The sequence below is a fragment of the Talpa europaea genome, assembly GCF_964194135.1.
Source record: "Talpa europaea genome assembly, chromosome: 6".
Classification (NCBI taxonomy): domain Eukaryota; kingdom Metazoa; phylum Chordata; class Mammalia; order Eulipotyphla; family Talpidae; genus Talpa; species Talpa europaea.
Genome location: NC_140072.1, coordinates 27970184 through 27993697, shown reverse-complemented (window position 1 = coordinate 27993697; position 23514 = coordinate 27970184). Strand labels below are relative to the sequence as shown.

General features: G+C 47.7%; 1 protein-coding gene across 1 annotated transcript in view; it reads right to left on the bottom strand.

Moving 5' to 3' along the window:
• The window catches only part of EPAS1 (endothelial PAS domain protein 1), a gene marked incomplete at both ends in the record, with an annotated part of 78287 nt that overhangs the window by 27376 nt on the left and 27397 nt on the right, over positions 1-23514 (bottom strand). The window contains one exon of the mRNA XM_084234781.1: positions 8601-8791. Coding sequence (XP_084090907.1) covers positions 8601-8791 — 191 coding nt within the window. The remainder of the gene's footprint in view (positions 1-8600; positions 8792-23514) is intronic.

Genomic DNA, 23514 nt, shown 5'->3' with positions numbered 1-23514 from the left:
CACCCTCTTTAAATATCAGTCTTCATCAGTGAAATGGTGATGATAATGTCCATCTCTTTGAGTTGGATTATATAAGGATTAAATAAGTCTGAAAAATGCCTTAAACATTACAGGTCATTATGAATTCCTTTCCCCTTTCTGCTCCCTTAAGGACACCGTCACTCCTGCAAATCGTTCAGTCTAGCTGGGGACTGTGGAGCATACAGAGATGCAAATCTAAGTAAAAATGCCAGGGTCACAGAGCTGGGACCCAAGGAGGCATGCAGATGGTGAGTACTAAGGGTTCAGAGGAAGAGGTCACTTCGGGACAGCAGAGACAAGTGTTGCAAAGAAGGGAAGCTGAGGAGTCTCGGGGATATAGGGACCTCGCTCTGTAGAACAAAAGAGTTTTCTGGGAAGACACTGGAAAACATGGAGGTGGGAGAGGCAAGAGCAAGCTCCCTCCTGGGGAGTAATAAGAAGCACATGGCTAAAGAGGAGAGTCTATTTCCCAGTCTCAGTGATGGCAGTGATGAGTGGGTCCAGTGTCCTGGAGGAGCGGCATCTCAGCATTTCTTTGTGGAGAGTCGTCTGGCAATGGTACGAGGAATGGCTGGAGAGAGTGAAGACCCCAGGTGTGAAACCCTGTGAGATTATGGTACTGCAGATACTACAAAGTGGTTGCTAGGGGCAACCTGGAAAAGCACCTACCGCCATCCAACCACTTGGGGTAGCTCTGAGCTATCATAGCCACCTCTTCAATCTATGAGATCTAAAGACTCAACTTCCGTTCCAGACAAGCAAAGCTCTAGATCTGGCTATATCCTGAGACTACAGACATGATTTCAGTCATGCTTTCTGCCAGCTCATTTAACTCCAAACATGCATTTACTTAAAAAAAAAAAAATTGTTTTGGGCCTCCCTGGTGGCAGAGCTGGTTGAGCGCAGCACTGTGAAGCTGTCAGCAGCCTCTGCAATGCAGGTTCGATTCCCGGCCGGCCGGGGAGAGTCCCACATGGAGCGGCAGACCTCTCCTGTCTTGCCTGCTGCTCCCCTCAGCGGTGTCTTCGGTCCTTCTGCCTGTTCTGTCCCCACTCTGTCTCTGGTGAAATCTCTCACCCTACCATGCCTGACTATACCCCAGTTCTTGTATAAATAAATAAATCTTAAAAAAAAATTGTTTTCATCTCATACAAACATTAAGCCAAGTGTATCATGTTTAATTTATAGACTAAGGGGATTAGGGAGTAATTTGTCATTTATAAAAGTTAATATTCACATAGCTAAAAGGAATCTTTTAAACTTGACCGTTCTATCAAATATAAAATGCAATTAGATTTATGGGTCACTTGGCAGGGACATGTGGATGCCATGAACTGAGGTTGAAGCGCTTTCTGCAAGTGCGCTAGATTAATTTGGTTCTCTCCTCCCATGAGCCCCTAAATTTAAGCTCAGTTATGTGCCATTATTCCTTTATTCCTCAAGAAGAACAAATCCAAATTAGGAGATGTTCCCACATCGAAACCCTATTGGGCTTCAGTGGCACCACTGGGAACCAACTAATTTCAGGACACGGGATCAGCAAGAGCACTGAAGTCACAGCTGCTGTTATTTCTGCAGAGGAGCAGAGCAGGAAACCCTTTGGCAGGCCAACCTTCAGACCCTAGAGTTGGGCTGTGCATAGTAGAATCCTGTGTTTTGCTAAAATGGTGGAACAGAAAGAGGGAAATTCTTTCCTCTTCACACCCTGGCTCAGGCGGCTAGCTATGAGAGGGGAGACCATCTGGGAAAGACCTTACACTGCGCACTTAATACCTGCTAAGGTCTCTGCCAACTAACCAGTCAGCGGAACTGATGATAATGAGCCAAACATCCAGGTGTGGGTGATGCCACACCAGTGTGAAGGGTCTGAGTTAACATCTACATTTAAACAGGTTTTAGGAGAGACGATGACTTAATTCAGCGCTGTCAAATTTGAGCATGCACCAGAATCTTCTGGGGGACTTATTAAAACAAGGATTTCTGGGCCCAGGTGTGCTATATAATTTGTGGGGCCCAGTGCAAAGTAAAAATGTGGGAGCTTTTGTTGAAAAATTAAGCCACACCCTTCTAAGTATGGAGCCTGTGGGGTCGCACAGGTACCATACTCTGGAAGCCAGCTGTAGAGGGGCCCCACCTCCTGAGTTCCAGATTCAGTGGGCCTCAGGTGGGAGCTGAGAATCTGCTTTTCTAATAAGTTTGCAGGGGATGTCAATGCTGCAGTCTCGAGGCCCACAGACTGAGACTCACTGTCTTAAATCACGGCTCTGTGAACATCTATGCTGGGAAAACCAGCCTAGTTCATAGGTGGTGATTTATTTGGGGGCTGGGTGATGAGAAGTTTTCAGCACCATTTAAATCACACCAGAGAGGTGACCACCTTCTCCAGACAGCAGAGGCCAGCCCTGGGACTTCTGGCCTGCTGAGAAGATTTTCTCTTTAATTCCTTTGATCTCGGTGACAACACTGACTTTACAATCTGCAGTAATCCCCAAACCACACCATTTGGGTTCACTAGACCCAGAGGAAATAGTTCTGCTTAAAATTTCCTGTTATTAACAGTTCCAACACAACCAATCCAGTTTCCATCCATGTCCAGTACACTTGCTTCCAGGAGGTGGCGAAATTGGCTACGACAGCTGGCCAGCAGGCCTGGGTGGTGGGGGAGGAGAGGGTTATTCCGGCAGGAGTGGAAACAGTACCTCTTGGAATTGAAGTCACAATGGCTGGAGAACCCGGAAGCTAGTAGGCCCCCGGGACTGTGAGGGTGGGTTTCTTTCTTCTATTTGCTCTTTGCTAGCAGCAGCACCTGCTTATCCTCCTGGGGGCTTCTGAAAGAGCTCGGCCAACTCACACTCAGCTTGGATCCCAGGGTGAAACTGCAAGGCTGGAAGGCAGACCCTCACTGGGGGGCAGGGGCTCAGCACAGCACTCCCTGTGAGAGACTGCTCTACCCTTCCCTGCTCTTTCCTGTGAAGGTCATGTCTTCCCTAATCTATCAGTCACCCCCCCCCCCCCCCCCCCCCCCCCCCCCCCCCCCCCCCCCCGTCGGTGTTAGCACAGGGAAGAGGCACTCAGTCCCTGCCTGGTCTCCACACTCCTACCAGGACAGGCTTCTGCCCTGTGCTGGACACAAAGCAGGAAGTCAGGTAGGCCATCAGGCAACAAGGGTCACTTACTAAGTTCTTAATCCCGTCCTAGGGACAACCAGGATCCTGGGAGATGTAAGAGCAACCCACTTCCCTCAAGGAACCCACAGACTTGTGGGGAAGACCAAGAGACACCGCCCTGAGGCTATACAACACGCAAGAAGCCCTTCCTGTCAAAGTGAGGCGCACAAGAAGCCATCAACCGGTCGGTCAGACACCAAGCTGCCCTGGACCCTGCAGGGTCCCTCCCCGAAGAAGAGGGGCAGAGCATCCAAATTGGAGGCACTGCTGAGACCAGTGCTCAGCCCAGCCAGGGAGTGCAAGAGTCTTTAATGCTAAAAATAGCCTCCGTAAACAGTCTTTGATGACTCCCCACAGCCAGGATATGCGCGGGCTGAGGTTTCGGAGCACTTTTTCCGGAGCACTGCTCATTTCCTTCAGGCAGCACCACCCACGTGGGGTGGACCCTGATGGGCAGCAGGGCTGGGCATCTGGGGTGAGCAGATTGGTGGCAGGGCAGGTACTCTCCCCCAGGTTTCTGAGACCAGGACCTCAAGATGCGCTGCCGGTCAGCTTCCAGCACGGTCATTTTTTCTCCCTGTTTCAGAGAAGGTCCAGGACGGCTTTGGTTGTTCTTAAAATCATTCTGATGCAGTCTGCCTGTTCAGCTGTGCTTGGCAGACAGTCACCCCTTGTTCACATGACAGGACTTTCCTTTTAAGGGCTTTGCCCAAAAGGGTTCTCTGATTCCAGTTCTCCCTGGGGAACAGACCTATCACCACCCCCATTCCAGCTGTGCTGAATGCAAACAGCCCCAGTCAAGCCATAAATAAGGAGATATTTGGGTCACTTACTGCATCATGCCTTTAAACCCCATTAGCAGGTACTAAGCTTGGGCTACCCTCACATCTTGGCAGAAGGCACTGCATTTATTCTACCAAATCTTGCCGGCCTCCCACATGTCCTTGAAGGTCCACCATTAGAGATTCATTCCTTTGTTCTTTACAATACTTATTAACCTACCTTACTTCTCTGTATCACCTTTTATGAGATATATCATAGGGCTAGGGCCAGCAATTACCTGCTGATTGATCAGACTTTTAAGTTAAAGAAATGATCTGAACAGGCCAGTACGTTTAGAAGAGATTATACATTAGCTGTTCTCAGCCATTAACACCCTAGCATGAATCAGCTTATTGGCTCTTCTCCAAATAGGACAGAAATAGGACAGAAAAAGGTCTTGGTTTGCAGGGTGGGTAGAACAAGGGGTGGAACAGTAAAAAAGGTGTGAAAGTCTGGGGAAAGAAATCTGAAAGTAGGACATAAGGCCTTAGAAACCATATCTGCCTCCACAATTTTTCCTTTTTGATCCCATTTTTCCTGCATGAAAAGGTCACGGTAGGAATATGAAAATTACTTGTCCCACCTATCAGTATTTCCCCCTTAGTAGTCTAGCAGTAGTCTCATATTAAGACTGATGCCTTCACTAAGCAGATGCCAACCAACCGATGATAAATCCAACAGTTCCTTTGGAAGCCTAGTTTCACGCGGACCCCAGCTGGTGTGGAGCTGAATCTGACTCCCCCACATTAAGTGTGGGGGCGCCAAACACCACTTTTACAGTGGAAAGCCAGTTTTGCATGTTTACTGCTGTTTAATGCTCTCCAAATGCAGGGGTGACCCTGATTTGATCGCAGTTTATGGGGCTCATCTTGAAAGAGGATTTAAGACAATCAAGCGGTATTTCCACTGATGTTCCCGTCAGAGTGTGTTCTGTTCTCGGCCCAGCGTGGAAGTTAATATCATAAAGCTATTGTTTTAGTTTGCTTCCTGTGATACAAATCTCAATCGGCGGCCCAGACTCCCAGCCTGAATTTCTCAACGCTGAGGTTTCCTCTCCAGCATTCCCACACAGAACAGCCTACTGTGAAAATCAAAGGGAAATATGTTACTAAGTAAAGAAGAAGTCTTTCTAAAGCAAAACCTGGTCTTTTTTAGGCTTTTGAACTCTGAGGTATTCAACCAGCTATTTCCTATTATAAAGTTGAGCCAACACTGGCGCTCACCTTCGTCAGAAATGCTTCGATAATGAAGCTGAGCTTTGCCTTGATGGGGACAAGCCTGGCAACCCGGCCTTTTGATAGATATTGCTCAAAAGGTGGGTAAGAGGATGGCAAGGGTTTACGCTGGGTTTTCTCTGACATCATTTCTCCGGAAGCCCATACTTTTATAAATCAACTTTTTTTGTTCTCCATAATCTTGATTTCTGAGCTATCGCTCATGGAGGCCCTAAAAATATGGCAGGCAAGAGCATAAGGGCTTTTCTATCCATCATCTCGATGCTCAAGCAGCACAGAGGGTAAGTACTATTAGCTCCTTTGTGCCCATAAGTAAAGCAGCTACACTGAGGCTTGGTGCAGGTCTGTCTGCCCACAAATCCTGGACTCCTTTCCATTGTACTAACTGTGTTGAAAAAGCAAACTATGATAAAATACCTAAAAAAAAAAAAAAAAAAAAAAGACCCTGTCTCCCACTGTTGCTGAAAACAGTTTCAATAACTGGTCTAGGATTGCGTGGCAGAGGCTGGAAATGAGGGTGGAGAAAGGGGATATGAAAAGCATCTCTCCCTTGGGCAATGCGTGTTTTGTGAGAACTGCTCCTTCAAGGACGCAGCCCCAGATGGCCGAACGTAGACACTTTTTATCCTTTTCCATCATTTCTTTCCTCAGGACAGAGAGTTCCAGAGCAGATCTGCCGAGGCTTTGGTGGGTCTGGGGCTGAGATCAGCCAGAGGGCAGGCAGTTTGTGTCCACAACTTGCAACAGCTCCTGAGTGGGCCAGGTTGTGTGTGACGGTGGCCACCCTGTTCCTGTCTATCTCCCTGGGCGTGGCATGCAGGGGGTCACACTGGCGCATGCACAGGCACGCGTGCTCAGAGGGCCCAGTCTCTGGCCCGTGGTTCTCCTGGAACCAAACTCTGAATCACTGAGAAGATGGCCAGGCCTGGCTGTTTGAGGGCACCGGAAACAAGCCCTGCACCAAGAGAAAGAAGGGAAGAGACTCTCTGCAGGTGTGAGGCCTCCCCCCCATCCGACTCCCAGGGCCGGCCCCAGGGCAGCAGTTTAACTTGGGTCTCCTGCTGCCCCTTCTCCTCCCTCTCACCCAATCTGTGTCAATATCTTTGCCTGACTAGGTTTGCAAGATGTTCCTGTCCTCCATACGTTCTTCCCATGGACCAAGACTCATAAGGACTTGAATTCCAGTGCAGATTCACCAGGTGCTAATTGTGTGACTCCAAGTCACCTTAACTTTTCTGTGCCTCACTTCTTATCAGCTGTGAATCAAGGAGAAATGGCCTTCAAGTTCAAATCAGAGAAGTGTCTCAGGATGAATGTACTACTCTTCCAGGGCTCTCTGTTGAGTGAGGAATGGGGTTGGAGGAGGAAAGAAAAAATGATTAACCCAAAGGAATTAATGTCTGAAAGCAGAACTTCAGGGCCCAAATAGGGAGGGGGTTGACTACACATGAAATCCTCCGCTGCCTTCTCTCTGCCTCCTGTTTATATGTACAGGTGATTCCAGCAGCACCAGGCACTGCCCTCACCCGTCCAAGAAGCTGAGCCTCTATAAAGGAGGAGGTACATATGTATCCTATGATGGCGCCTTCAGGCCTTTTTACCACTTCAGTCCATTGTTCCCTCTCTCTGGAGTGCCTGACATTGCCTTGCATTGTTTCCTCCCAAGTATTTATAGACAAGTCTGCTCTCCATCCTCCCCCTCCTGCCTGTGCTTTCCCGAGACTCTTTAGACGTACAGTATAAGGTTAGACCTCAGTGGGTTGGACCTACCGAGCTGTCATCCTATTTTCTGGAAGTCTTTCCCCCATATCCTTCCTGTGGTCCAGAGCCCAGAATAGCACCTGCCGGTCTTGTCCCCCAGCCTCACTCTGGATTCCCTCTGCTCAGGATTTCTTTCCCAGAATAGCCACTCCATAACAGGATGGCAGAATCAGCCTGGCTCCAAGGCACCGGGCGCTCTCAGGAAAACTGAAAAGCCATCACAAAAGAAACTTCTCCTCATAGTGTGCTCCCTCGTGTGCCCCACCTGGACACCGTGCACCTGCAATGACACAAGCAGGTGAGGAGGGGCACCACCCACTGCCAGTTTTCCAAGAAAGCTGCCAGACTAGATGAGACAGCCACATAACATCTGACACTGGAAAACTCCTCAGGCCACATCTTTCAGGTCAAGACTAACAGGAAATGGTTTTTTGAAGAATATGAATGCTGAGAAAAAAAATGGTTTGCGAACTTGAAACTTGCAGAGATAACAGGGAGAGTGAGAATTAGTTGGTTCTGTGGGGAGGCTGCGGTCAGTCCAGGACTGCCCAGTGCAAATGGGTGCAGCTGGGCCAGGTGCTTGCAGACAGCTTCTTGGTGAATTTTCAGACACCCTTTGCAAAAATTACTTTTAACTCCTTTTTACTGATGGGGAGGCCAATGAGCAAAGACACTGAATAATCTTTCAGGCACACCAGCTCCTATGGGCACACCTCCGCCCTCCTAGAGAAGGCAGCTGAAGGCACACATTAAGATGCTTCATAAGGATTCCGCTCTGTGTGGGATATGGGTCTCACGGCCGGATGGCAAGGCAACCAGGAAGCCAGCCAAAGCTGCCCTTGGTCCCCCTGGCCCTCTCTGTCCTCCTCAGCTTCCAGGGGCCACATGCTTCCTGGTTCCTGTCCTTGCATTTCACTGTTGGCTGTATTCACTGAAAAGGTCATTGCTGGGGCTATTTACAATAGCCAAAATATGGAAACAACTTCAATGCCCCAAAACAGAGGAGTGGATCAAGAAGATATGGTACATATACAAGACAGACGGCTACTCCGGATCAGAGGAGATAAACTCAGGCCATTTGTGGCAACATGGATAGAGCTGGAAGGAATAATACTAACTAAAATAAGTCAGAAGGAGAAAGATAAATACCGGATGGCGTCTCTAATATGTGGACTATAAAGTAACTAAACTAAGAGTCAGATAAAGACAAGCTTACAAACTAACCCTTGAAAGCTGACTTCAAAACGGAAGCATCCAGAGGGAAGAGGGGGCGGGGGAGGGGAAGAACAATGAGGGGAGAAGGCACAACGGACTGTGGTGCTGGACTGTGGACAAACTGGTGGTGGATGCATCACAGTGGCCACACCTGACGGGGTGTCCAAATAACAACTAGAAATAAAGAAGGGAGGGAGGGAGGGAAGGGAAGAGACGAGGGAGATGCTCAGCACAGAGGAATAAGGCACAGTGATGACATGTTGTGGGGTGGAGGGACAAGTTTTGCAGCGCGGGAGATCCTGGTGGGAAGGCCTCCCAGCTCTGCACGGCACCTCCTGTGTGCAGGGACATGCTGGTAGGGCTGCCGCACCGGCCTCACCTGAGGATAGGAGCTTGTGTGTACGCAGGAAGCTGATGGCCAGGCGCATGATGGAGGCCTTGTCCAGGTGGGAGCTCACGCTGTGAGGCAGGGGCAGCTCGTGAGCCAGCTCATAGAAGACCTCCGTCTCCTTGCTCCGCCGGCACCTTGCAGCATCTCGGGACTTCTCCTTCCTCCTCTCCGAGCTACTCCTACATTAAGAGAGAAGGGGAGGGGTTACTTCCTAAAATGTCACTGTCATCCTATGACATCCCTGGCCAAGACTTCCCTAGGGTCCCCTGCCCAAGGTACAAGTCCAGCTTTCCCACTGAACACCATCAGGCTGGCACCAGTTTGGGGCCGGCACAGGCTGCCTCCTATGGACAGTTCGGCTTTCCCGTGTGTTTACGTGTTCTGAACTACCTGCCTCCTCTCGCAGTCCCTTGGTGTTTGGAACAGTGAGTGGGGTTTGAGCAAAGACATGCTGATTAAGCTAATCAACTGATAATACATTGGCCTCTGTCCTGGGGGAGGTGGGGCAGGGGTGAATGTCGAGGGATGGAGAGTGAAGGACTAGAGAGCCGTGGACCAGATGGCTGTGTCAAAGGCTCTGGAGAGCAGGTGAAAAGTGATTTCAAGTTTCTCTTTTTGGATAAAATGCACTCAGAAAAAATTAAGCCCAGTACCGGACCTCAGACACCATTTCATTTCAGAGAGTGATTTCCACAATAAAAATTGAAAATGCCATATGGGGAATACAAAAATAAAATTTATTTAAAAAAAAATCCCACCAAATTAATGTTTTCTTAGAAATTTCACATTTCAAATAATAACTATTAAAGTTTTTCAAATTGTAAAAATAAAATAAAATAACTGTTGTGCAAAAAAATAAATTAATTAATTAAAAAAAAATTGAAAATGCCATTATAGCTCAAGAACGGCCAGACAGACACCCATCAGTCTGGTGCTCCAAGTTGTGTACCCAGCACGGGTTAGAAAGGAGTGAGCACAATCTGTTTTTTTCCCAAATTCTACCAGCATAGACAGAAGGAAGGATGGTACATACTAAGCCTGCCTTGTCAGAAGTCCTAAAGCGATCCTAGATCTCCTTAAAAAAACTCATGGTAAATTTAAAAGCCTAAATTGACACTCTAATTTCTCCATTTGCAAGCTTTGTACATTTAACATTATTTAAGTTTAGCCTCTGTTTAGCCTCTGTTTAGCCTCTGTTCTCTCATCTATAAAATGGTAACAGTATTTACCCCAAATAGTTATTGTGAACATGTATTATGATCATTTATACAAAATCTTTAGCACCAGGCCTGTCCCAAGGGGAAGTGATCTACGGGTAGCTAAGAGTAGTAACAACACACTGGCCCAGAAAAAGATGTTGAGAATATGAAAGTTTTAAAAAATTACAGTATAATCCTCATTTTCACAGAAATGTACATATCATACATACTACTTCTCACGTACTATGAAGGCAAAAGTCTAGAAATACAGTAAAATACTGTCACAGCTACCACGGACACAGTGCTTACTACATCCCAGGCAGTGTTTTACGCACTATTATGTGAGCTACTTTGATACCCACAACTATCCTGGGGATAGGCATTATTATTATTGTCCCTAGTTTACAGAACAAGGGTCCACAAAGGCTAAGTAATTCATGCGAGCCTCAGCAGGTAAAAGGAAAGGGGCTTTGCACCAGGCAGGTGGCCCCAGAATCCAGGCTCTTAGCCATCAGCGACTGTGCTCTCCACGCTCAAAAATGTTAGCAGTTTCAAGTCAGTAAGATTACAGGGAATTTTCTTTTTTAGTGCTTATCTGTATTTTCTTAAGTTTCTATAAATAACATATATTGTTTATTTAATAAACCTGCTTATTTTTTATTGTTGAAAAAGTGTCCAATGCATTTCCTGGCTCTCAAGGCCTCCTCCAACCAGTTCCAGCTCACGCTTTATTCTACCTTTAGAGGTTCTAAAACCAGCAGCCACTTCTCCTTCCGTTTGGCTTTGCAACCCATTATCTGGACAGAAAAATCAGTATTTTTGGATTCATGGAATGTCAACATGTCTTTCAAACCCCTCAAGATTTGGGGTAGAAGGCAGTATTTTGACTTTACAACTTGCTTCACTTTAAAAAACAAAACCTCCAACTCCTTGGAAAGATTAGCTATCAGATATTCAGAGCACAGGCTGGATTGTACAATAGCTATTGATGTCAGAAAGACTCTTCAGGGACTCTGAGATGGGGAAAGTTATTTTCTTGTTCTATTTCCCTTTTATGATTCCTTTCTCCATCACATGACTTCCAACTTCAGACCTGTCATCCCTCCCTGCATCCTACCATTGTCACCCTCTCAGAACCTGATTTTTTGCTTTTGCACCAGACGCTTGGTACCACTTTGTATCACGTATTTTAATCCTAACCTCTGATGGTAGACAAAAGCGGCTGTTCAAGGTTTGCAAGCCCCCTGGCACAGGAAAGGAGGTTGGGAAGGAGGAAAAATACTACGACTGCACACACCATGTCTGCACGTGATGAGGGCCAGGAGGACAGCCAATTCCATTCTCTGGTACCAACCGCTGTGCTCCCCAACAAAACGATCAACAACTACCCCACTCATCAGGGGCATCCAGAGAAGCCATCTGGGGTGGCAGGGATCTCCAGCACAGACTATAACATGGACGACAATGTCTGCATGCACACTTTCCCTTGTCTTTCCCACTTTTCCTTCGTTATAGTGGAAGAGCAGGTGAGGTGGAGAGGAAGGTGGGAAAGGCAGTTGGGAGCTGCTGCTCTATCTGGCGATAGTATTTAAGATTTGGGGGTCCTACTGTATTCCCTCAACCACACAAATAGAACCTTTTGGTTTTTTTTTTTTTAATGTAAAAAAAAAAGATTTATTTATTTATTTATATAAGAAGCAGGGTAGAGGCCAGATGCGTGGGAAGGTGAGAGGATTCACCAGACAGAGTGGGGAACAGAACAGGCAGACTGACGAAATACACTGCTGAGGGGAGCAGGGGGCGAGACAGGAGAGGTCTGCTTCTCCATGTGGGATTCTCGCCGGCCAGCCGGGATGGAACCCCGCGCTGCAGAGGCTGCGGACAGCTTCACAGTGCGGCGCTCAACTGCCTGCACCACCAGGGGAGGCCCAAATAGAACCTAGTTTTGTAGCTGGCACTGAGAACCTCGTATACATGACCCCGTTATAATTCTAACACACGAAATGGTAGGTATCATGAGTATAGTTTACACATGTGGAAACTGAGGCTCAGGCATAATATGTAACTTGTCCAAGGTCACAAAGCAGATGTTAGCATAAGCCCTTGGCATATGTACAGTGAGGAAACATACTGAGAAGCATGGGTGCTCCCTTTCTAGTTCCATCCTTGCAACCTGCACGTGAGGTGGGAAAGATAGGCATGGCCACTGCCCCCATTTCACAGATCTGGAAACCGAGGCCCAATCAGGTTAAGTTACTAGCTAGGGCAATCCAACTAAGCAGTGGCAGAGTGAGGGCCAGAACCCATTTCTTCCTAGACTTTGCCATTTAACTGTAGCAAGAAATAAAGAAGTAAAGCAATATCTTAACATTTAGGAAAAGAAAGATTAAGAATCTTCTAACTTCTTGGTTTAAAACTCGCGAGTTCCATCTCTGCTCCCCTGCTTTTACAGTTGCTCTGGGACTAGCCTACCTTTAATTACATTATCTCACTAACCTTGACAAACCCCAGAGAGATCTGTCTAATGTTGATTCTTAGAAGAACAGACAAAAATCTGTAACACTGACATCATTTAATTAGCAACCCTGAAGAACAAGAATAATTAACATGAAGTCAGAAGGTAGGGCCCCTCCGCTAGCACAGTCGATGTAAGTACTCTCCACGCTTGCTCAGTTTGTAACAGGGTGGGCCTCTTCGCAAAGAGAATGCAGGGTTGGAAGGTATGAGAACAGCTGTGAGAATACACAGCTCTCTGATTTTGGACAAGAATATACATTCACTGTACCGTGATACTCTCATCTGTAAAATGGGAGAAATCTCATGTCTCCGTCAGGATCAAATGAGACAGTGTAGGAGGGTTGAAAGTCCTAGAAAGTTCTCCACAAGTGAAAACCATCAGAGCAGATCATAATGACCCCATTATCTGGCTAATCACACATTAGTCACATTCAGACTTTGGCCATTACAGCTGTTCTTTGTCACTGAACCAACACTGTCTTAGGCTGGAGGTGGTATTTGCCGGTAAGATTGATCTTTTTCTTTGTGCCCTATTGCCAAACCTCCTGAAATACACAGTTTCATTTCTTAAAACTCTGAGCTTTATTTTCTCTCCGTAGGTGGGTCCTAGAATTAACTGCAATAGAACAGATTTTTTTAAAATGACAATTATGGGAGTCCCAGGTTCTGGCATGTTCTGGCCATGTTCTTCCATGTTCTGGTTGCCCACAAAAAGACATTTTATCCTAAAATTTCCATATAAGCTCAGAAATTTTTTTCTTACTCCAAATTACTTTTTCTACAAAGTTCCTGCTCCTACCTTTCTTGGTGGCTCTTGTGAAGCCACAGGGTGGCCTGCACCATGTGTGGCGAATGGAGCACACAACATAGACCTGACCTTGGTTAACTGTGGCCTCACAGTGCCCCAGAAGTGTTTACTGAGCTCGGTGCAGGACCCTGAGGGAATGCAGCATGGACAGGGTGCACATTTGTAGCTCTCAAGCAGTAGGCAGCCTAGGGAGAGAGCCAACGGCTTGAAATGCCTCCATTAACCACAGAAAGACAGATGGTCCCTGACATGATGATTTTTTTCCCCCAACTTTTTCCTGTGGTAAGAAGGTGATACGCATTCAGCAGAAGTTCTTTGGATGTCAGTCTTTTCCCAGGCTAGCTACATACACAGGACACTCTTGCTTGCCCTGGGCAGCAGCTACAAGCCACAGTCAGCCACACGGTCAGAGGGTAAACAACTGATACCCACAGAGGACTGTGTTGCCAGCAGTTTTTAGATGCTGTTTTGTGTTTTCCCATCTCATCATGTCTACACTGCAACCTAAAGTGAGTGTGCTGAGCACATTTAACGTAGGCTGGACTAAGCTGAATTTGAGAGGTTAGATGAATTGAATACATTTTCAATTTGGGATGGGTTTTTCAGCATGTAACCCAGTATAAGTGGAGGAAGACCTCTGAGAAGCTTTCAACAAATCTGAGGCGGCTACTCAGGCCAGGGGGATGTCCAGGATGTGATCCTAGGACACAAGCAGTATCTTTCAGGGCTTGAGGGGTTCAGAAAGCACCTTTTCACAAATGTGATCTCATTTGTTTCTCACAATGACTCTGAAAGATACAAATGTTATATTCCCATTTAATAGATGAAGGTGTGGAGTTTTACAGAGATGAAGTAACTCGCTAAAAGAAATCATCTCAAACCTACTTCTTCTGGGTCCAAGATCAAAGGTCCCTGGCAGCAAGGAAACTATTGCTAGCACTTCCAACACACATAGAGCTGTGTCAGTGCCTCTGCACCAAATGGATGTTTGTTCACAGTAAAGGGAGGGAGAAGATTTGGAAAAGATACAATGTGACATAAAAATTCAGGGGCAGAGGGCTGGGGGAGACTCTGTCCTTAAGTGAGTACCCACTCACCTTGGGAAAGGACCTGGAATCTTAGGAGTTAGATTAAGAGCCAGTATCTGAGTTCAAATGGGGTGCCAGTAAGAAGAAGGGGAATCGGTGCTGCAGGCCCTGGCAGGATGAGCTCCTTGTTGCAGGACTGGGGGTTTGACTCCCACACAGTGACCCCTATAGAACCCCATAAAGCTGCAGGCCCAACCCTGCCACAGGCAGGGAGCAAGCATATTCTGTAATTTTTTTGACATTTGGAAAAACACAAATTTATATATATTCTCCCCAAGTTGGAACTCAAATTCTGAACCATTTACCTTACTTATGGACCAGGCAGCCAGTCAAAAGCTAAAAGAAAAGTGTGGGCTGTCCTAAAGCATCAGAAGGTGGATGTTATAACCCAACCAGGAAAAACCTTTGTTTAGAGCTTCATGATCTTAAAAATGTCTCCTTAACTTGGGTTGTTGTTCCAAACCTGGCTTAGAGAACTGTAATCAGGCCATTATCTGCTCTTGGTCAAGACAAGTGTGGTTTCTGACTTCCAGGCAGACACAGCTGGTGTGGGGTCTCTAAATGTCTCCAGCTGCACTACTGGGGTTGGTTACTTAGTCCTTGATGGTTCCTGATCTTTAGGGTGATTGGGACTCTCAAAATTAATGCCTGTGGCTCATTGTGGTATCAAAACAATATTCTTGTTACCCTATAAAGTTAGATGGCACAATGGATTTCACCAGGTCGGAGTGAGAGACCAAATGAAGCCGATAAGATGGCTTGGATCAGTCTATGGGTTGGTGGAGAAAATCTAAGCTGCTGCCATTTTGTAGAAAGTTCTGAGTGGAGGAAATGAAGGTCAAATGCAACTGGAAGGGCTCCGGTGACCCCTCAGTGAGGTTGCAGGGCTGCTGGCTGTTAGGGCACACTGGCTTCAGGACCCACATAGGAATGAGTGCCTGGCTTCCACATCTGGGGTGACTGCTTCATGCATTGTGTTAAAGCAGAACCAAAGCACATGCCTCTCAATCTTGGATGCTCATTGAAGAGGTCTTAAAATATTGATTGCTGGATCTACCACTACCCCCAGAGATTCTGATTTCATAAGTCTGGGGTGCAGCCTGAGCTTTGGGGCTTAAAGTTTCCTTAATGAGTTTTATGCACAACCAGGACTGGAAATCACCATTGGAAAACAGCTTTGAAATAATAAAAAAAAAGAGTTGTTTTGTTTTGTTGGTGGAAGGAAAAGGAAGCTGCTATTTGAGCACCAGGGCCAGGTGAATTTCATAAACAATTGTCTATGATCCTCACTTAAATTATGTAGTGGTATTGGTCTGGTTTCTGCAGAGCCGTGGTTCTCAACGTGGGCCACTGCACAATCACCTGGAAGGCTTATTCAACCACAGTTTGTGAGCCTGTGAGCACATGTCTTTGGAGGGCAGAAGCCCAGATCCACTTGTTAAACCTGACCACACACCTTCCCTCCACCATGCACTGAGTCCGTGAGCATTAAGGCCAACAAGTCCAGAGTCACCACCATAAACCAACTTGTTTTTATCTAGGATTTCATGTGACTGTCAGTTATACTACCAGGTGCTGGGGCTGACAGAAAGGGGGAGATGGATATAATGAGACAGGAATTTAAATAGATACCATATAAAAGGCTGGCACCTCTCAAACTGACCGCCCTGGAAGGCAGCACAAACTTTATTCTGGTGAAAAGCCATTAGTCTAAGTATTTTGGATGTTTTTTATAATTAATTTCAGAGCCACACAAGAAAATCAGGCAGAATACATCATAGAAAACACTTCATTTTAACCCACAAACAATATTATCCTGTTTACCCACCCCCTTTAGTCACCAGACTTGGCTGTGGATGAATCTTGATTGTTTCAAAGAATATGCCCTCAAAGATAAAGCCTTGCCACAATGAAGATATTCAAAAGAATGATATTTGGCTCTCAAAGTGATTCCCAAAGACTGGCGAAAATGTCTGGAAGAGGGCAGAGTGCTGGTGGTCAACTTCCCAGGTCCCTCTGACATCTGCCCAAAGTCTGTGGTGGTTTGTAGGGGAATCAATCATTTAGAGAGGAAAAACCTTTAACGTTGGGTCAGTAAAAACTAGAAGAGGTGAAATTAGCAAATCCTGAGTTGATCAGCTGGGCCTGAGAAGGGGAAGGGTACCAGTACACTTCAGGATGCACAACTGTGTTGAGGGCGCCGTCTCTGCCATGAGAGACCAGAGCAACCCGAGGCCAGGCTGACACCGCAGACTGGTGTGTCAGATGTCCCCTAAGAGGGAATATAAAGAAGGAGGTATGTGAGGGCTGGAGTGTCTCACTCAGCAGTAGATGCTTTCACTTGCCCCTTCCCTGAAGAAAGGATCCTGGAAAGTATCCCAACCTGAACCTCCCAATCTGCTCTTCTCCATGGCCCCAGCTCCATGACTTGCTGGAATAGCTTGTGCCCCTGAAGCAGAGGTCCTGGACTGCATTCAGACCTGACAGCCATGTCTGGGGCCCACTTGACAGGGCCCCCTCTAATGGTCCATGCTGCTTGGGGCGCACTGGAGATGCTTATCTGGTGGCTTTCTCTGCTCTAGGCAGCAGGACAGAGCAGCAGATCCAATTACTGAGCAGCCCCAGAGGTACAGCCCATCTGGGGCTCCAGATAACTCAGTTCCTTACGTAAACTGAGGACGTGTGTAGTCCCCAGCCCGGCTGGGAAAAGCCATGTAGGCACAGGAGCAATGGTGATGAACGGTCCCTGTGCTGAGCTTCTCCAAGCCCACAGCTGAGCAGGGCTCTCTGTGCAACATACTGGTGACTTACACCACTTTACATTTGTACGATTCATGGCATCTACAAAGCACTTTAGACATCTGTAAGCTATAACTCTCCCCTGGTGAAACGTTAATAGAAAAAGCAGGTGCCATCATTCCCTTTTTTTTTTTTTCAAGATTTATTTATTTATACAAGCACTGGGTATAGTCAAAAGCATGGGAGGGTGAGAGAATTCACCAGAGCCAGAGCAGGGAGCAGAGCAGGCAGAAGGACCGAAGTACACTGCTGAGGGGAGCAGCGGGCGGCAGGAGAGGTCTATGCACCATGTGGAACCCTTGCCCGGCAGCCAGGGATCGAACCGGCGCTGCAGAGGCTGCAGGCAGCTTCGCAGCCCAGCGCTCAACCGCTGTGCCACCGGGGAGGCCCCATCATTCCCATTTTAAAGATGAGGAAAACTGAAGTTCAGAAAGGTAACAGGAATGTGTGGAGCTGAATAAAATGCTTGAGATCTGACTTCCCCAGGGCACAGCAACAGAGAACCTACTGCCAACCAGGACGCGCCACGCCACACGGTTAGAAAGGCGCCTCCAAGATGTGTCACCATCTCGTAACCTGGTATGTTTCAGGTCATTTCCTTTTTAAAACAAGCTTTCGGGAGATAAGGGTGATGCATCAGGATGTGCGCAGGCACCGTCTCGCCTGCTTTCCCTGCCTGGGCACTGCCTCTCCCAGACCGCTTCTCTCCGTCACGCTATGCCCAGGCTAACGCACTGGAAAAGAGATGACCAGATGTGTGAAGCTGGAGACTACAGTTGTCAAGATGGCCACCCTTGTGGTCAGGAGGACCTCATCCCCCAATGTAAAAATAAAGCATAATTTTCATGCACTCTGCCCCTTACCCATCAGAGAAGACTCAGCGGATCAGCACAAAGTCAAGGGTGGCGAGCAAGCAGCCTCAGGGGGAATTTGTTGGGCCCACCTCCCGCATGTGGCCCTGCCCCGGTCCTGTGCTCCTGACACTGCTGGTCGGCCACCATCCAGTCACCCTCTCCAGGGCAAAGGCTCCTTAACCATTTCATAAAGACCCTTGAAACTTTTGTGTTCTCTGAAATGCTCTGGAGGTTTCCTACTTAAATATAATTTTTTTATGAATAAGATTTTAAGGCATATACTTGTATAGATAATACTATAGCCTAAAATATAAAATAGAAATGTGAACGTCAATGCTTTTATAAATAGGGGAAAAAAGAGACCCTCTGTGGCCCTCATGCCTGCTTTTGCCTGGCCCTACACTGCAGACTCCAGCTAAGGAAGGAATTCACCACCGTCTGTGGAGAGATGGCTGCGGCTACACAGCCAGGAAAGAACTTGCCGGTTGACAGAGAACTCTCATCATACTGCCTGCCTTTGTTTCATCCTGAGACCATCTGTTACAATCAGCCTGCTATCATTCCTACTTTACACCCCAGGAAAAAGACCCTAGAATGTCAGTGACATGCCTGGGGCACCCAAAGGAGGAGTCACACTAGACCTACCACGAAAGTATCTATCAGCAGGTCCCTCTTGCAGATTCCAAAAGTTTAGCTGAGCTGGGTGTGTCAGGAGTCAAGTCCTCTGAGGATATTTAATTTGAAGAGCTCTTGATCTGGGAAGCAGCAAAAGGACGTCCTGATCCCCCTCTTGCCCTAGGTCAACCCCTTAGCTGACAACAAGGTCCAATGGGATATTTTGATATTTTGTCTCTGCTTGGAATGTCTGCTTTTAAAAAGAAAAAGAATAAGAAAAAATTGAAAAAAAAAGAAAAACAAAAAACTCTTACTCTGCAAGCAGAGTCTATAATGCCACAGGTTAAGTGTTTTACTCTCACCAGAGCTTTCCTTGGTGGCATGTCTCTGGGTGTGTGAGTATTTCCCCACAGCCAAGCTTCTACCAGACCTGATGTAGGGTTTTTCCTCAGGGCTTCTAGCCATCAGCAGCCTCTTCCTCGGGATCCCACAATCTTCTAGCAGCAAACCTGTGGTTTGGCTCAAGCCAGCCTGTGTGTGCAGTCATCCTGTTCCTACAACACCGCCTTCAGCTAAGAACAAGCGCACAGAATTGCACAGCACAGAGATAAAGAAAAAGGACCCGGGATATATAAAAGGGATTCCCCAGCATGAAGCAAGCATCTTGATCTGAGCTTACCACCTGGGGCTCTAAGACCCCACCCTGGTCTTCCCCTTGCCCACGTCTTTCGGGGAGTGCAAGCACAATGCTCCCACTGACGTGGCCTGTAGAAACTGCTCTCTTCTCTCAGGAGCTCCCATGAGCCCATCTCCCCAGGACGCCCTCGTGCATCCATGGCCAGAGAGTCCACTGTCTCACTTCTGGAGCTTCTATCTCCCTATGTAGATGGCGTGGTCTCTAAAGGAAGGATCCCCTCACCTGTTCCTCTGGTATCCTCTAAAGCATAAACAGTACAAAGTGGTACAAATTGTAGGCATTAGATACAAACCACTGAAAATGATTTTTGTCTTATGAATTCCTCAGTCGCTCACTGTTCTAGGTCTTTCACAACAATCTAATCCAATTCATAATTAGAATAAAGGGTTTCCATCAGGGTAGAGCCATTGCGGGGAGGGCCAGGGACGGGGATATATATAGAGACTCTCTCTCCTAACTCTTTGAATCAAATCTGGGGTCTGATCTGGTGCTATGTGGAGTCACACAGGCCAGGCCATCCCAGGATCTTGTTACAATGCAGTTTCTGACTCAGTAGGTCTGAGCTGGAATTTCAGCCTCCCAGATGAAGCTGATTCTCCTGGTCTGTAACCACACTTTGAGTTAGAAAGAGACCCAGGGACAGAGGAGCTCTTGAGACCAAAGGCACGACGGAGATGCCAACATCTGGACAGTGGGTGCCACCTGACCCATCCTCATCCAAAGGTCTAACAAGTCATGGTTCCTCTGCCAGGAAGAACCCTATGCTTTTATTTAGTTTCCTAAGCCCTGCGTTGGCGGCCCTCTCCTCCTCCTTGTCTTTACCACCTTTATCATCCCACCCCCTTTTTTTCCCTTAAAACTCCATCCCTTTGGGCCAGCTCAAGTCCCACTTCCCCCAGACGCCTCCCAGGTCACCTCGCTCCCTTCTCCAAGGCGCTTCCTGCCCACATTACTCACTGGCTTTCATTAAAGGCCTCCCTGTCTTGCTGGCTTTTCTAAGCAAATGTCCTGCTGTTATAACTGGACTGTAAGTACCCTGGTGCCTTGGCGGGGGGGGGGGGGAGAAGAAGTGGCACAGACACATCTATGTCTGTGCATCCTTCATGGCACCCTGGCCCAGGGCACGCAAACTGGGTAAATATTTGCTAATTGTTGGTCAGGACAATTCAAGTGCACCCTTTACTCCTCGCCTTCTCAGGGAGGAAAGAAAAAGTGATCACAGCTGCCTTGGCCTCCACCTCCTGGGAGCCGCAGCTGGGCCAGCTTAGATTTTATTTCCTTCTCTACAGCTTCTCTTCCCTTCGTGAAGAGTTAATGTGTTGGGAAGGCTGCTTCCCACTTGGAAATCTCCATTTCCTCATGCAGTGTGAACAAGAGAACATCTATGGACAGAGGCTGAGCGAGCCAACTGCACAGGGAGTGAACTCGCTCTGAATGGGGCTGTTTTAACACCCGCCAAGTCAAGTCATTAAGATGCCATCCCTGAGGTGCAGCCCCCAGCGTCACCTCTAGATATCCCCTCAAGCCTTGCAGGCAGAAAGGATGAATGGCCAGTACAGAGCCTTGTGAAAGCAAGCTCTTTCATGAGCGAGGAGAGAGGACCTCTTCGTTTGCACTCCAGTGGGGGCTGGGGTGCTGCAGAGGCGGCACCCTCTTCACGGCATTAAAGTTAACCCCCTGATTTGCATGGAGTTGCCAAAACAATTGTTTCTCAAAAGGCAACCAGAAGTTGGGGAAAGGTAACACCATTAGAGGAAATATGCACAATGCCAGAAATAAGCACTGTGTCAGGAGAAAGCAGAACCGGGCTGCCTCAGGGGCCGGTGCTGGGTATATTCAAGAAGAAGGGACAGAAACTCCCCTGGCAGTGTCGTCAGACATTCTGGGGGAAAACATTTGAAAAACCAAAACTGGCATAGACAGTTGTCATGGAGAACTCTTTTCAAATAGGGGCTATGATTTTTTTTTTTAAAAAAAGATCAGTTCTCGCTTCTTTATTTGAGATACCTTTATTTCAAAGAAAATAATCTTGGTTTATTCTTTAAATAAGGAGGGATGTTGGGTCACCTGTTAAGAGTGCAATACCCTCTGATCTGCCTTACTAATCCCAATTTGACGCCGGAACTTCTGGTGCCTGGTATTGAAAATATTTCAAAACAGTAAGAGGAGGGGTAGGGGGAAAAAAAGTACAGGATCCCTCACTCTCCTCCCCTATTCCATAACCTCTTTCTACCCCCCACCCCATTTAAGAAAAAGAAAGCAAAGAAAAAGGAAAGATGATGGGAAAGAGAAGGAGGCCATAGAAAGTCTCAAAGTCCCTTTCTCTCCTTGGTATCCTTTCGAGCGCCCCATTCCCAGCCTGTTCACACAGTCACATGTCCAGAGCTGTGGACTGGATTCGCAGCCCCAGCACAAGCCCTGCTTTCTCGAAATTCTGCTCCAGCAGACTCCAAGAAGTGAGATGTCCATGCATATGTAAGAAGCCCTACTCCATTCCTTTGCAGACAAGTCATCAAAAGCTTTGGGGAATGCCAGAAAGTGTTCCCTTAAGTGACTGCCATGCTCTCAAGTGATACTACTGAGCAATTGGAAACTAGGGTTATGTTTTGTGCTCCAGCAATGGCTCAATCTCCCCACTGAGTGCGTCTCTGTGCAGAGGCTGTGAACAGTAGAATGAAGCACAGGACAACTACTCCTGACCTCAGGAGCTTGCAGAGAAGTGAAGAATCAAGTCCCGAAGGTCTTTCCTTGAGAGGAGAAATTCTGCAAGGCTGGAAAAGATAGCTCGGTATTGAGGTGGGATTTGAGGGAGAAGCAGGGTGTGGCGAAGCACTCAAGAGGGCCAGAGGGATGAGAGGGATGCATTCGTTTAACAAAGTGGTACAAATTGTAAGCATTACAAGCACCGAGGAGGGCTTCCAAGAACCAAAGGACCTGTTAGTCGACTCAGATGATCAGATAACTGTCCACCCCACCTATGGTTGAGGTGTCAGGCAGCGGGCAATGCAGGAACCCCGCCTGGACCTCTCTTCCGCTGTGATAGCAGTTTGAGAACACTCTTGGCAGCGAAGCCAGGGAAACCAGTCCCCTTGTTAGGAGCTCTAAATATGGCAGGGACCCGTGGGCCACCACAGGCTGGAGCCTGGGCTCAGCCCACAGAGACCTCGGCGAGGCATTCTTGCTGCCCAGAAACTCGTAAATGCTGCCCATGGGACGAAAAGCAAACTTCACCCAGGACACAGGACTCCTCTGACTCCGGCAGTGTCTGTTTATCTTCAAAGACATGTGTCCCCATCTTCTAGCTGTTTCCCCTCGCCTCTCACTGACTTTACCACTGATCAAGAAGAATGTAATCCCAATTACATTCCCCTGTCCCTCCAGCCATTTCAGCACGCTACTCTCTATGGGAAGACGGGTACGGCTCCTTACTGTCCAAACTCTATAACTCCTGGCCCCAACCTTGCTTCCCAATCTTAGTTCCCACAAGCCTGCAGCACCCTCTGTGCTCCAGCCAGACTGCATTCTGCACTGCCAACCCACAACTCAGCACCCCTCTCTGCCACCCAGTTACTTCTTATCCACCCGAAATGGGAGCCTTTCCTACCCTCCAGACACTAAACTTTCAGCCAACATAGGCCTAGCACTCCACCCAGACCACACTGAGCTCCCCCCACACTGAACACCACGCCTTAACTGCATGGGAGCACCCTTTCTTTATTTTATTATCTTCTTATTTCTAATCTATAACTAGAGCAGAGGCAAAATTTCTGCATCTCACAGAATATGGCACTGAACATCACCCCCAACTGTAAGAGCTTCCTCTGGCTTTGCCAGTAAGGTATAGGCAGCCGGAGTGAAGGCTAAAGCTGCTGCCATCCCCCAGCTATAGGATTAGCATCGGAGAGCTACAATGCTTCTGTGCTTTGCCAGCAGACACTGGGGTAACAAGAGGAGTGAATGTGGCTGCATCATCTCCAGGTTCCCTAATATCCAGTGACTCCTCGCTGTCCCGGGAAACAGATCCCCATGTCCTATGGATGTTTTCATACAGTTACTGCCTGCGTCTGCATCACAGGGGCCTCAGAGAGCCACACGCCTGTCCGCTTGCACTGACACCGGCGAGCAAGCCCGGACAGAGACAGCCCCTTGCCCCACTCCCCCCTTCTCCCCCTCAGACACAACAGAACCCTCTCTGCCAACACCCCCTATGGCCCCAAGCCCTCACAGCACATGTGAACCTTCTTAGAGTCAGATTTCTGGCAGGGAGGATGCCAGGGCTTGGACAGGCTTCCACCTCTGCAGTGATGTAACATGGAGGTGAGAAA